The following is a 15,635-nucleotide window of genomic DNA, read 5'->3' on the forward strand; positions in this document are numbered from 1 at the left end:
CTAACTGAGGGGAGTGTTACCATTATCCAAATTGATTTTTCTTTCTTTTTTTTTGTTGTTTTATCTTTTTGAAAGAAATTAAAATATAATTTTAAGCTTAATTTTTTTTTTTTACTTGAACAATGAAGATCAAAAACTTAAAAAAAAAGGCATTTTTAAGCTTTTTTGCACTATATTAGTGTTCTGCTTGTTAACAAGATAATTTACTTATTAAGATATTTATATTTACGTAATAAAATCATATTTATGATTAGTTTCTTAAGTAATTAGTTGTCAAACATAGTTTATGCTTATTAACTTATTTTGTAAACAAAGAATTTTTTACATAATCAGATTTTTTTTAAATTGTTCTTTCACTCTTATATTTGTTTGATACAAGGAAGGTACTTTGTCTTTTATCCTCATTGTGCGATTTATTGATCAGCTCCTATTAAACAGTATTTAAAAGTAATGAGCTTGTGAAATAAATTGAGATTTTTAACATAAACAGTAAGTACCAAACATAAAAAATAGATACCTGAACTAGTTTTATAGCCCTCTCACTACAGGCATTTACTACTTCAAGATTATTCACAAATTGTTTGAATTCTAGGTAATAGTCATTTAGATCCCATGTCTCAGATGGAGTCTTAAGCCACTGTACTTCAGCATTTGCATGGTTTAAGATATGAAAAATTAACCAACTCTGGTCAGTTATAAGCAGGATCAAACTTGGGGGAGTATCATCATCAAACATAAGGGAGTTCAGTATATTTAAATTAACTTGATGTCTCTCTATGGCATAAGTTGTTGGTCTTGGGGTTGAGTACAACTTCTTGGCAATGTCACTCCGTTCTTGTACATTTTTGTCAACAAGAGACAAAACTAGAATATTTGGGTCTATGTACCAGGTGTGTCTCTTTAGAGACTCTATAACAGGTTTTGCCTGGACAGGATTGATTTTTGAGTATCTCACCATCTGTTAAAGAGCTTTCATATTGTAAAGATTTTTAGACTATTAAATATTACACAAAATTTTCAAAGAAATGATTAAAAACTTTTAAAACATAGAAATGTCACCTGATATGGAGTAATGGCAGGAATTTCAGCCTTTATAAACCACTCAGTGTAAAATACAGCTGTGAAGAATGCCATATCATTTACTTCTTTCTTCTCGAAATCTGTCAAGCTAGAAATGTTGTATAGAAGGAGATACATTTTCAAAAAGTATATTCCTATGCCATAAATCTGGCATGGTGTACAGGCCTAGGTTTCCTTAGTTTGTACTGTTCATCACCAGATAAAACCATTGTTGTCAATTCCACTAACTCTAGATAATCAGACCTACATCCATCCTAAAAAAATCTATTTATTTAGACACAAAACAGTACTAAACTTATTTTATTACAGAAAATTCAGTTTATTCAAAATTTTAAATACCTTTTTCATTGTTTTCATTCTAATAATATTTTGAGAGAAAGATAAGGCTTCCTTGAACTGTACTTGCAGCCAGCTATCAGAAATGTCTTTAGTTTTTACTTTGTTTAACACATGGGAATTTTGATCAATTGAGTTCCATACATCTTTAAGCTTCTTAAACAATGGATTATCTAGGCCATTTGTTTTACTACTAGGATAAATGTTCCAGCAGTGAATAATATGCCTTTCATAGACGTGATGCCTACATGCTAGGAGAAGTAGAGGTCTATCAAGCTCTGCAGCTAATCTAATGCACACACCCTTTTTATTACCAGTATTTACAGAAGTTGTATCAAAAACGCATCCTTGTAATTTATTAAAAATATCAAATTGATGAAGAAGTTTTATGATTGTATTCTTCTGTGTTTCTCCAGTGCAAGAGTTAAAATGAGGCTCACTCTGTCCATCTATTCTGATGGAAACAGCCAGTCTGTCAAGTTGATGTTCTATTCCGTTTGTAAACTCTTTAACTATTTTTCCATCAAAATGGAGAATAATTGGTAATGATGAAGATTTAACAAGTTCAGTAATGTGTTTTTTAATCTTTTCTCCTTCTTTAGTTACAGCTTCCTCTGCAACTCTAAACTCAGTTGAAGAAGATATTGCAAAATTAGTTACATCACCTCCTGAATTTGCAATAACACTTGCCACTATTGCAGTGTGTTGTCTAACTGAAAGTCCCTCACCTATTGCTGTGAGAGCTGTTTTTTTAAAAATATTTTTTGGTAACAAAACAACAGAGGTAGATTGTTCTTTTTTTATATCTGTACATATTCACAGTCAGAATTATTATCACTGCTTGAAGAGTTTTCTAAATTATAAAGATTGTTACCATTGTTTAGTTTATTTTCCATGTTTAACATGGAACACAATTTTTTGTGGGATCTCTTAATAGTGTATGTAAACCTTTTATCATTTGTTTCTATTCTTCCCATCCTATTTCCAAGTTGGTCCAAGATAAACGCAATATCTTCATTTTTGGCTTTGGATGTCCTTCTCCTGTCTTTCATAATATCTTCAATTAGTTCTTCTTTTTTTTACTAATCCTAAAGCATTTTAATATTTGTTCAAAAAATTCCTCATTCCTTTTTGTATCTGTTGGGCTGTTCCGTTTGCTATTCTTCTTTAACTTGTAATAGTTGTTCACCATTTTATCAATTTTCTTTCTTTAAAATGGAAAATTTATTCAATGTTTAAAATAAAGATAGAAATAAATTTGTTGATAAATTTTGAATTCATAATTTACCTGATATTTTCTAAGGTTATGATAGGGAATCCTGCAAGATTCCATGGCCTTACCAACTTAGACATTACACAACAGTCAGCTTGTGGAGGGCATCTGAGCTCAAATGAATTAATTTCGAAATGACACCTAATTAAAACCGTTTTCTTTATTTTGGGATTCAAGTTTCTTAGATAAAAGAAGTATTGCAGAACCTCTATGCCAGTAGGAAGTTTATAACATGAAAGATTTTCTCTAACTATCTTTACTAGAAATACCTCAGCCTTATTTCGAGTAAGCTTCAACTTCTTTTTAGGAGGCATTATACTATTAAGTAACTTTTTTTAAGTTAATTAGTTACCAAAATATAAAGTAAGTTAAAAATCAAATTGCGTACACAAGGTAAAATGTAATTGTTCACAAAATGAAGCAAATATATGTGTATTTAAAATTTAACAAAAAAACACATTAAAATGGTACATAGGACAAAGATAGTGAAATATTGTAAAATAAATCAATATTTTTGAATTTTTTGATCTTCATTGTTCAAGTAAAAAAAAAAATTAAGCTTAACATTATATTTTAATTTCTTTCAAAAAGATAAAACAACAAAAAAAAAGAAAGAAAAATCAATTTGGATAATGGTAACACTCTTCTCAGTTAGTCCGAAATATGGGCAAAAAAGGGGCAAAAAATAACTTTTGGACCCATTGAGGGTCCAAAGGTCATTTTTTGAAAAAAAAAAATTTATTAGTAATATCAAGGTTGGGGCACCTTATGAAAAGCAATGTTAGTTGAAATTCAAATAAGTCATTTTTTTGGAACACCCTAACATACATATTAAAAAAGCATATATGCAAACAATAAACGTGTGCAAACAAAAATTTTAAAAATGACGTAAGAAAATTTAAAAAGATACAAAATATATATTTACAAACAATACTCTTTACCTTCCTTTTTTTTTTCATAAGAACTGTAATTCTCATAACAAAATTTAACCTTTACATACAATAACATGTGATATGCCATGTCAGTGTTGGCACAAAATTTTAATTTATTTTTCTAAATTTTCTAAAAAATAACAAAAATAGTTAATAGCATTACAGAAATTTCAAAGTAGTAGTAAACATTTTATGGAAATAGCATTAGTATAACTTTAAATAACATCCATACCCCTATTTTCCTTCTATAAAATAATAAAAATAAAACTGCTAAAAGAAAAACTAAAACAAACAAAATATAAACGATTTAAAAAATTAAAATTCTTTCTACTTTAAAACCTTTCTAATTTGTCTAATAAAAATTCAAATCCTTTCTACTTTATGTAATAAAAATGTATATATAACTATTTTATATACTTACTTCATTTGAAGACCTGGAATGAAAACCTCAAATGTCACAAACGATCTTTTTTTCAGGAGGGCATTTAAACTGAATTTCATGGTTCCATTAATATATATGTCTATCTTTTAAATGTCAAATCATAGAACCACATTTTACGCACTGAATAAGTATAACTAATATTATTATTTAAGTATGCATAATTAAATATTGATTAAAAAGTTAATGTGACATTTGAGGTTTTTCCAAAAGATTTGGACTTTTGCTGTTTTTGCTTCAAAATACGGAGAAATTTCACTATAAAAGGAGAAATAAAAACAACAAAATTGATCTTTTTTTTTTTCTTTTAGTTTATAAAGTGGAAGAAAAAGATCTTATGAATATTTTTTACTTTTTTAAGTAACAAAAAAAAATAAAAATAATTAAAAGATAAAAGCATGAAATACAAAACATTATAACTAAACTGAAATATTATATCGAAAATACTGTCTCATTTAAATATGAATTTTAATCTATATCAGTTAATCCCTCGCTATCTTCCTCATCAGCATCTACCATATCGCTGTAACAAGGCAAATTATCATAAAAGTTGGCATTTTGAGGATTTTGTAAATATTTACATAGTTTTATAACATCCTTTTTTTTTGGCTCCCTTTATTAGAATCAAACCATTATAGGATAGTTTGTAGGAAATTGTTGTATGTATACTGCTTTTTTTTAGTATTTTAAATCTTTCCCAAGAACCAAAGAAACTATTTTGTTTAGCTATAACTTTGCCAACATTATCTCTGTCTATTTTATACATTCTGACTTGTCTTAGTTTGAAGTTTTTTCTATAATTTGCCCTAAAGTAAGGCTTAAGCATGTCTTTTATATTAAAAAAGTCTTCCTGTTTTGGCTTTTCAAGAATGAAAGGTTTTGGTGTTTTCCTTACTTCAAGAACAACCTTATCCCAATCTTCAGGGATATCTGCTAGATATTTGCCCATGTTTTGCCACTCCTTCACAATAAGAATACATGAATACATCATTTCGAGCTAAATCATGTATCCCAAATACATAATACCACAACTGCCTAGAATAGAATACAGCATTTGTAACCATATTTGGCAAAGGCAAATTTTGCATGAAGTCAAACGATATGACAGTAATATCAGTAGAAGAGCTCGCTAGTAGTTTTAAACGTCGCTTTTTATTTGTAAATTCTTGCGCTCTTGCCAAATGAAGCTTGTGTTCTATCTCCAGTTTTTGTTTGTCTTCTTCAGGAAAATCAAAAACTTGAAGTTTTGTTTTAACTGAATCACCGTATGAACATGTATCGCTGCAAGGAGATCCAAAGGATAGATTGTATTTGGTTGTAAAAATTCTGTTGTATGTATCATATTTTAGTTGGATTTTGTAAAATTATAAGAAGAGTTCGTGCATTTTTTTAATGCTTAATGTCTCTGGAAGGTATCTTACATTTTTATTTTTGGTAAAAGAATAATGGCTTTGACGGCCTTTGAAGGATTGAATATGAGAATGAATGAGCTGTATTATTTGATCAGGTACAGCATGTGGGCAATTTTTATCTTTTCCTCTTTTATCTTTCGGGGCTAATCCTGTACTTGTGATATGATTTTGAATACGTCTCAGTAGAGGATGAGAAATACCATGAATTGATAAAAATGCTTTCATACAAATCTCATAGCTAAGTCCATCATCTGAAGATTTTATCTGAAACAAATAAGTATAATATTTATTAAGAATGATGAGGATTTGTATGTATTTTATAAGACGCATCAGGAATAATAATACTGACCTTATACTTGTAAGATGCTGAATGCATGTAAATATCATCGTTAATAGGAATTGCATCTTTCAAGTTCCTTTTTATCCTTGAACGTCTTCTTTTTATATTTATCACTTCAATACAACCAGATAAATAAACATCTTGTTCATTTTTAGTTTCCATTTTGTAAAACATATCGAATACTTCCGTTCTGATATCTGCATTCACTCTTTCAAAACAGTGTAATTTCTTGCACCTAAATTAACCAAGTATACACAATTAAAAAGAAGTTTAATTTTGAATAAATTTCTCAAGTAAAACTTGTTCAATAAAAGTTATTAATCAACAAACTAATGGATGAAAAACATGGGATTCTTATTAATAATTGTTGATTGATTGTGGTGATGATGATGATGATGATGATGATGATGATGATGATGATGATGATGATGATGATGATGATGATGATGATGATGATGATGATCATCATCATCATCATCATCATCATCATCATCATCATCATCATCATCATCATGATAATGATATATCATCAATAAAATTTTTATAAAAATTTTATTTATATAAAATGCATCACCATGTTTTTAAACAAACCGGATGTGACTATAGATGTTTTTAAAAAATACCTTTTTTTTTGACAGTCAATTTGAAGGAGATATAGTTTTAAAATAAATATTTCACAAGAGTCATTACATGGACTCATATATAGGCAACCTAAAAATAACATAAACCCAATTTGCATAAAAGTGGACATTTGAGGTTTTCATTCCAAGGTCTTCAATTATAATATGATCTTTACGATGATGGCGCTACTTATTGTTCTTAAAATGGCAAATATTAGGGTTTTTAGTGGGATTTTTTACAACTTAAACTTTGAATTAGAGCACTTTCCGTTGATTTTCAGGTCCATGTTTTTATATTTTTCTGAATCGGCATAAAATTCTCTATCATAATCAATTATATAAAAAAAGGGGGGGTGTTGGTGGAGAAACTGCAGTAGCGCCAACGATGATTATTTATCTTAATACGATTCTTTATGTACTATATCTAAACTAATAATAAAATTCCAAAAGGAAAAAAGTTTTAATTTGCTTAAGAGATATTTCTCCAATGACCGCATGCATTTAGAGAACGCACTCTTTCAAAGCCTAGTAACTAATGACGAAATAACCTTAAACGTTAAACATTAAACATTTCTGTAGCAATTATATTATATATAGATTATAGATAAACAATATATCCAATATTCATACAATTTATTCCAAATTTTAAATATTAAGATGATATGTAGTTATTTACTTTGATGTTTGCCAGAAACAATAATAAAATAAAGTTTTGTAATTATTTCGTGACAGATTCACAGAAAATCAATGAAATACAATATCAATTTAAATTCAATTAAATTATTAAATTTACCTAATAGTTTCTAAAAACTAATTTCACATATTTACTGTACAACATTTCTTCTTTAAAATGATACCATTCTTACCTGTTGATGTATTTTATAACATTAAATAATTAAAGATATATTGTAGTTGCATTTTCCACAAAAAATTCCCAGGCAATTTGTAAACATACTTCGGTTTCACTAATTACCATAAACATTAATTAGCAAACTTATTTATTCATTTATTTAATATTTTCTTATGATTAGATACATATTAAAGCTAATTACACTATAAATTTACTGTAATAAATTAGTTTATAAAATCAAGTTAAGGTTACGATTTTCGTGGAATTCATGATATCCAGACAAGCAACTTCTTATCACATTTAGCTACAGGTTTGTATCTTATATTTATTAAGACAAACCTGTTTTCCTTGTGTAAAATCTGTTGTTACCGTTAATGCTAGTATGAGCTAAAGTAAAATAAGACTCATCATCTGAGATGAAAGTCTGATTTCAAAATTTTTCACACAGTCTTCTGCATTTTATTCTTGTGAATGCTTTTGGTATGGTATGTTGAAACAAGTCATACAAGTAAAAACTCAAATTCAAGAAATACAAATGTCAATGAGTCCACAAAAACCTTGTTTTCTCCTTGTTTTTAACTTTAAAAATAGTTTGCGATTTAACTTTAAAAATATGTAAAATGTAGGTATGGCTTGGAATCTTAATTTTTTTCTCGAACTGATCTTAGTCTTTAATAGCAGTGTTTTACTTATGTAACTTGAGAAATTCCATCCTTGTGGTCAAATATTTCCTTTAAGGGCTTGAAATTCTTCTTGGTCATTTTTTTGGATTTATGACCACTTCCTGCTGCTTTTTGACAGGTAGCTCCGCTTTTTATACATCTTATTATAGTATAAATAGTTAATTTTGGTACAAATTCTGCCATAAAATGGTCAGCAGTAATTTTCTTCCTTTAATCTTTATGCATTTTATAAAAGTCTAACAGATGCCTTCTTAAGGTCTCTGACTTTAAAATCTTTTTTTTTTTCAATTAATAAAAGTTTAAAGGGTAAATGATACATTTTCTTAAAGAGGAAAAAATTTGCAATATTTTGAATGTCTAAAACTGCAGGTCAATTTAAATATTACTTTTCCAGAATGTCTAATTTGGGTTTTCTTGCTGCTATAACAACCTACCTCCTCATGCTTAAAAGAGTAGTTGCATGTTTTTCTGCTAATCCATCATGAATAGTTAGTTGTAAAGTGTGAATGCAACATATCATATGATGGATTTTTGAAACAATTCAAATTGAATTCTGCATTTCCATCGTTATCAGATTGTACTTGATGTTCTGAATCTGAAATCTCAAGAATTGAATGAACTATTTCATTTTCATTCTCCTCATCTGCATCTTTGTTCTCATTTAGTTTGTCAATAGTACTGATCATATTCAAATGATTATCAGTTAAAATGCATAATACATTATCATCTTCTATTTCATACTCCAACAATACATCTTTCACAAGCCTATGAAGGTACTTACTTGAATGCTAGGATTGTGTATCCCTTACTGCTGAATGCTCTTGTTGAAATATTGGATTTTTTTTTTTGATGATTTACCAATTTGTGAAAAGTAAATGATTTGATAATTACGTTTTGAACACGATTTTCTTCAAACAAACTCATAATTTAAATGTAACTCTTAAAGATGTTTTACAGTAAAAAATATGTGGAATTTATCCAAAAATAGCATCATTTGAACAGGAATAATATCCTTTTGACATATGCTTGAAAAATCTTCCTGCTAAGCATTTCTGTCCAGATGCAGTTGTGTCATTTCTCAAACCCATTAATGTAACGGGATATTTCCAATAATTTAACTGTTTGCTATAATCTCAAGCAGTGAGATGTGGAGTCTGCATTATCTGTCTCAACAGAATTGTCTATATAGCATTGAATTTCTTGAATTGAAAAATGTTGTGTGGTAGGAGGTTCTGTAACATCTGGAGCAGTTAATCACCTTATACTGGTGAATGGGATTAAAATTTATTTAAGGAATTTTTTTCAATTAATTTTGTAGACAAGCTTGTTCTGTAAATACAGCGGAGAAAATAGAATTAGCCTCATTAACGTAATATACAAAAAAAAAAGAAAATATTTTGTTTTCACGCTCATTTAGTATTTAGTATTGCTTCCTGAATTTTTAATGACTTCAAATATGCGGTTTGACATACTAGTCAAAAGATTTTGGATAGTTTCTATAGATATTTCATTCCAAGCTTCTCTGATATGAGTTTTCAGCTCCAAGGTGCATTCAAATTGCTTACCATTTTCATAAACCTTTCTAGAAAGTATTCCCCATAGATTTTCAATTGGGTTAAGATCTGGACTACGTGTGGGCCATTCCATTACGTGAATATTTTTTTCTCTAAACCAAGCTTTTGTAACCTTTGAATTATGGATAGTAGCATTATCTTGTTGGAAAGTGAAATTTTCAACCATCAATTCCTCACCATGTTCAAGTAAACTTATTTCTAATAAATCAATGTAGTCCTGTGAATTTATTTTTGTTGAAATCCATGTCAGTGGAAGTTTTCCAGCAAAGGAAAAAGCCCCCCAAACCATAACATTTCCACCCCCAAAGTTACGACTCATCCGAGTTTCTTTCTCTTTTCGAAGATCGTGCCAGTAATATTGATAGCCATCAGGACCATCTATATTGAACTTTTTTTCATCACTAAAGAGAACTTGATGCCACTCTTCTTGCCAAGACATGTGTTCTTTCGCAAATTGTAATCTAACTTTTTTATGACGAGCAGTAAGTTTTGGTTTTGGTTTATGCTTTTTCCAAACTGTGTTTGGATCTTCATGTAAGATTTGTCTCACACGTTGAAAAGATACAGGTAATTGTAAATCAGCACGAATTTGAGATGCAGTCATGTGCTGAGCAGCAGCACCACGTACAATAACTTGTTTAGTACAATTATCAGTTTTACGTTTGCCACCACTTCCCTTATAAGCTCCATAGTTAACGCCAATCTTGAAGTAATTGTTAACCACTTTTGGAGATCTTTTAATTTTCTTTGCAATTTCCCGATTAGATAAGCCTGTATCTTTGTATGCTTTGATTTCTGCTAATTCTTCATTAGTTAAACGCTTACCATGTCCCATTTCAAATTAAGGTATCAAAAACCAAATGTTAAAAACTTTATGAGCACTGATTTCACAGTCTTTGTTTAACTTAAAAATAATAATAAAAAACTAACTCACAAATGCGTATCACCAGATCAAAATATACAAGTAAACTGAAAATAATTATTGATGAGGCTAATTCTATTTGTATAATATCAAGTATTATGAGTTTTATGGTTTTATCAAATTTACCGCAATTTAATTATGCTATATTAGAATCTAAAAAGTTGTTGTTTGTAACAATAATTATATGTGTATGGAAACATACATACACACATACACATATACACACATACACTTATACATACATACACTTATACATACATACATACATACATACATACATACATACATACATACATACATACATACATACATACATACATACATACATACATACATACATACATACATACATACATAAATACATACATACTTACATAAACTTTCTCAAATCAACTGAAATTTTTACCAAATATTTTAATTCAATTCATAATACAAACCATAAAAATTATAAATTATAACAATTAGTTAAAATTTAATCTTTTTTGAAAAGACTTCCCTGCAAAAGTTTAGAAACAGTATCATACCCTGCAATTAAATCAAGTTTTTGTAAACAAAAGTATGATTAAAGGCCAAAACATTTGTGAAACTTTATAATTCAAATATTTGGTAATATTTCAGAAGCATGGGAAAAACTAAGGAAGTTTATCTTAAGCTTAAATACTGCTTAGCATTTTTTCTAATATCTCTAAAAAACAAAAAACAATCAAATATTCTTGTATGATTTAGGATTATGCTTTTGTATGATTTAGTATTCTGTTTTTTGTTTGATTTAGAATTCTGTAAAAGATTTAACACAGGTGGAGAAGTTATTTTTGTATTTACAGCTATCTTTTAACTCTGATGAGTAAGACTATTAGACATTTATGTGTAAAAATGATGTTAACTATAATAAATATTAAGTAGTCTTTAAAAATAATTTAATTTACAATTAGAATATGTATGTGGTTTTTCCAATAGCAAATAATTAATTAGAATCAAATAGTTTAATATTATTTCTTATTTTGATACTCTCAGGCCAACCTGCAACTTATTAAGCAATAAGGAAGATCAAACTCGAGCTTTTCAATGGTTTGTTTAATTTTCTCATTTTAGTTAAAATTCTTTGATACCTTGACTTTTATAAACAGTTTTCTTATTTTTAAAAGGATTCGAGACAATTTAGAAGAAACTGATAGCACAGTTAACATACCAAAACATCAAGTCTATGAAAAATATAAGTAAGAACTGCTTATTTAAAAAATTATTAAAAATTTCGAAAGTGCATCAACATTTTTGGGTAAAATATAACCTATTGAATTATTAGATGTATTTAAGTCTCAGTAATTTTAACTGATGTAAGTTTTTAATGATAAAAATATTATATCAGAGTATATTCAGAGCAAAATGGAACCACACATTATCTAGCTGCTCCTGATTTTGGAAAGATAGTAAAATGCATATTTCCAAATGTAAAAGCAAGAAGATTAGGAACTAGAGGCAACTCAAAGTAAGATTTTTTACTTTTATCAAAGCAATGGCCTAAGATATTTGAGTGATATAGTATAGCCCTGGAATATTGTTCCAGTTAATTGAAGACTTGTATAATTTAATGAAGTTTGCATGTAATTATCAAGTGTTTTTTAACATTATTACTCAATTGCTGATTAAAATGTCAGGAATGTCTTTGTTAAGTCAATTCATAACTTATTCTTTATTTTAAAATGGATATTGACATACATGTAAGATGGAAGTATATTTAAACATATTTGTTTATATATAGGGATATAATATAATATTAAGTATTTTTTAAATATTTAAAAAAACTAATTTGTTTTTCAAACTTTGAAGGTACTGTTATAATGGATTAACCATAAAGGAAAATAAGGTAATGTCTTTTTTTAATGCTTAATTATGCTTTAACATAAATAATATATTTAATTGTAAAGTTCAAACCTTTTATCCTGTCTATAAAAAAATTTAAAGGTTTTAATTAAATTTTTTTTCATCTACTTGCAATCATTTTAGATATGCAACAGTAGTTATGATGCATATAAGGGAACATCATTGGATCAAACATTAGCTGCAGCTTGTATGGTTATTTGTGAATGGGCAAACAAATTGTTAGGCCATGTTTTCTCTACAATAGTGGAGTTAGCAAAGTATTTAATTACTGGGAGCTATGTTTCTACAAAATCTTTGTCAGCTTTTATTGTTATGTCTGCCTCAAGTGAACAAGTGGCTAATATCAGTAAAAGGTAAAATATTCATTTGAATTAATGCTTTAGTGATATAAAAAATCACCTAGCTGATTTATTAAATAAATAATCTTAAAATATGTTTGATATTAAGGAAATTATTTTTAAAAACATGTTATGTAATTAAAGAATGCATTATTTTTGATGAAAGAGTATGGTAATTATTTAAAAAAATAAGTTTTTAAAAATATTAATGGCTAAAGTTTTAAGCAAGAGTGTCAATTTATGTAAGACTCATTGTTTCAAAAAAAAAGTTTTTTTTGTTTGGGTTTTTATGTTAAACATTTGTATATAAATTGTTCTTTTCATTTATTTGCATTCAAAATGAATGCAAATATATATATATATATATATATATATATATATATATATATATATATATATATATATATATATATATATATATATATATATATATATATATATATATATAAAGTATTCTTAGGAAGAATTTTAATGCCTTACTGATGGAAATAAAGGGATATATTTTAGATATATGAAGTTCCCAGTTGCAAAATCAGCTTCAATAAAAAATCTACCTGGTCTGGCTAGTTTATTGGATACAATAACACATAGAGAAAATAGTCCCCAAATTAGGGCACTTCTGTTTTAAATAACTAAATCATTATTCTGATCATAAACACCTGAATAACTGTTTGGCTCCTTAAAAGTTAACTACAAAATGCCTTAAAATCCAACCAGGCTAATAGCATGAGATTTCTTACCTGAATATTGAAGTGGTAGTTGAACTTTTTTTTTAAAAAAAAAAAGTCAACATGCAAATTAAAATATAGTTCTTTGAGCTTATTTAGTGCCTAAATTAAGACTGGCTAATGCGTTCAATATTTTTAAAAAAGTTTTCAATTAATTTTTAGTTTAGCTTAATTTAGTTTTATTAAGATTCTTAACAGCCCCTCATGTAATTAAATGTCAATAGAATATAATCATTATTTTTATCATCAACATCAAAATAGCCAGTCTGATTCTGCTGTAGTTTTAAGGAATCTTTACTATAAACATTAAACTCTTTTATGGATTTTTTTCTCTATTTTTGTTTTCCATAATTTCCAGCAAAATAGAACTTCTCACTGCATTTTAATGAAATTCTCTATATGACACTGGTAACAGCAGTTCTTCCGATGCTCTCTTATGTGGTGCAACTGTAGTAAATACTGGCAATTAAAAAATTAATAGAAACAACTTGATAGACCGATGCAGTGAATAATTTCTCAACTTTATTTGTACTTCCATTTAAACATGTATTTGAGTTGATTGATGGAAAAGTTTCTGCACCTGCATCATTTAAAGGAGAAATTGAGAAAAAGATAACATAGCTCTTTATTAATTTAGTAGTAGTTCCTTTCAAAAAAATCAACAGAGCTTTCATTTTACTCCTGATAATTTATTTAATAATTAAGCTCCAATCAAAAATATCTTTTTATCATCTGTTTCATTATATCATCTGTAACTAACCTTTTGAGAAAGGTTTCAAATAAAAGCACTAAAAATTCTCCTGAAAAGTTCCATCATGCTCAGTGGCTCACAAGAGCAAACCATGTTCTATGCTTAAACATTTCTACAGTAAAACTGACAAAAGAACCTAATGATTTTGTTACAATAATTATGCAATTCTATGCACTAGGATAGTTGCAAATCAAATCACATTATTAGGCAATTTATGACGATCAGTATCTGGTATCTTGCCTAATGAATTGGAAATGCAGTTATTGATGTAAAATACAAGAAGTTAATGGAGCTAGTTTTGAGAAACTTATATCTTACAAGTTGGAAATGTTCAGAAATACTAACTAAAAAAATCCAAAAATACTAATGAACACAATAGACATTTTAATCTTCCTACAACATTATTGACTTTGTTACAATAATTATGTAGTTTTATGCACCAGGATAGTTCCAAATTAAATCACATTATTTGACAATTTATGACGATCAATTTCTGGTATCTTGCCTAATGAGTTAGAAATGCAGTAATTGATGTAAAGTACAAGAAATTAAAGTAGCTAATTTTAATGTTTTAATGTAGCTAGTAAAAAACTCATATTTTAAAGTTAAAACTGCAGCCATTCAAAGGATACTCAAATTCAAAAATACTAATGAACGCAATAGACATTGCAAACTTCCTGCAACACTATCTCAGAACAAAAGTATACTATGAATTGATAAATTTGGACATCAAGAAACTCAATTCATCACCTTTACTGAATGACTATTCAAATGAAGGTATTTTGAAAGCCAATGACAATCTTTTAAGTATTCCAAAATATCCTTGTCATAGTCAGAATATGGAAAGAATTGTTGAAATAGTCATAAGGACACCAGAAAATAGATATGGCTTCGAAAGACGTAACAAATTTATAATAAGCATATTGGAGTCCAGGGGAAAAATGCCTAATTTTGTTCAGAAAGTGCAACAGAAAGAGACATGTAAAGATGTAAACAAGTAAAGTTGTGTTTTTTTTCTAATATATTTTTTTTAGATTCTAGCTTTAGTTTTATTTTGGTACTTGAAACGATTATTTAAAAAATAAGAATTTAATCAGTTTAAACTTTTCAAATTGCAATTAGTCTAATCGAGAATGTTACTATTATTTATGCTGCAGTACAACCCGCAGATCATTGAAAGTCTTTAATTATACACGCAGATCACTAAAAAATAAAACGAAATACAAAAATAACTCTAAAAACACTAGAAAAATTATTTGTTAACAAATATCAAAATATTAAGATTAGTTTTCTTTTGCAGCTAAGATAAACATCTAATATGGTTCATTCTTGTAATGCCTGGGTAGCAGAGAGTATTATGAAGCTTTGCTAATTTTACTTTATTGTCACTTATATACGAACAAATTGAGTTTATGCTTTCATTGTTTGATAATTCTTGAGTCAGTAAGGCGGAGCACAAGAAACGTGCAAAACTAT

General features: G+C 27.9%; 2 protein-coding genes and 1 pseudogene across 3 annotated transcripts in view; 1 reads left to right on the plus strand and 2 right to left on the minus strand.

The window, feature by feature from the left end:
* The window catches only part of LOC145198345 (uncharacterized), a 37,423-nt gene that overhangs the window by 17,525 nt on the left and 4,263 nt on the right, over window positions 1–15,635 (plus strand). Inside the window, exons 5-10 of the mRNA XM_090074497.1 lie at window positions 11,235–11,305; window positions 11,476–11,529; window positions 11,607–11,678; window positions 11,828–11,947; window positions 12,289–12,325; window positions 12,466–12,695. Coding sequence (XP_089930623.1) covers window positions 11,235–11,305; window positions 11,476–11,529; window positions 11,607–11,678; window positions 11,828–11,947; window positions 12,289–12,325; window positions 12,466–12,695 — 584 coding nt within the window. The remainder of the gene's footprint in view (window positions 1–11,234; window positions 11,306–11,475; window positions 11,530–11,606; window positions 11,679–11,827; window positions 11,948–12,288; window positions 12,326–12,465; window positions 12,696–15,635) is intronic.
* Window positions 299–4,712, minus strand: LOC149877006 (uncharacterized; annotated as a pseudogene). The gene is made up of 5 exons (XR_016448423.1): window positions 2,705–4,712; window positions 1,420–2,624; window positions 1,059–1,334; window positions 518–978; window positions 299–427 (listed from the first exon to the last, which is right to left on the minus strand). The product of XR_016448423.1 is annotated as an uncharacterized LOC149877006 (transcript).
* Window positions 5,008–6,082, minus strand: LOC145184558 (uncharacterized). Its single transcript, XM_090074600.1, has 2 exons — window positions 5,822–6,082; window positions 5,008–5,736 (listed from the first exon to the last, which is right to left on the minus strand). The coding sequence occupies exons 1-2, from the start codon at window positions 5,984–5,986 to the stop codon at window positions 5,425–5,427; spliced, it is 477 nt and encodes a 158-aa protein (XP_089930726.1). The 5' UTR covers window positions 5,987–6,082; the 3' UTR covers window positions 5,008–5,424.

Source organism: Hydra viridissima, unplaced genomic scaffold, assembly GCF_058129835.1.
Source record: "Hydra viridissima isolate aposymbiotic clone 2 unplaced genomic scaffold, HvirCarnegie_v1 scaffold_17, whole genome shotgun sequence".
NCBI lineage: Eukaryota > Metazoa > Cnidaria > Hydrozoa > Anthoathecata > Hydridae > Hydra > Hydra viridissima.

Coding starts and splice junctions, on each gene's coding strand:
- LOC145184558 (XM_090074600.1), bottom strand. CDS start 5,986: ATGTTTTACAAAATGGAAACTAAAAATGAACAAGATGTTTATTTATCT. Junction 5,737..5,821: donor CAGCATCTTACAAGTATAAG/GTCAGTATTATT, acceptor TATTTGTTTCAG/ATAAAATCTTCAGATGATGG.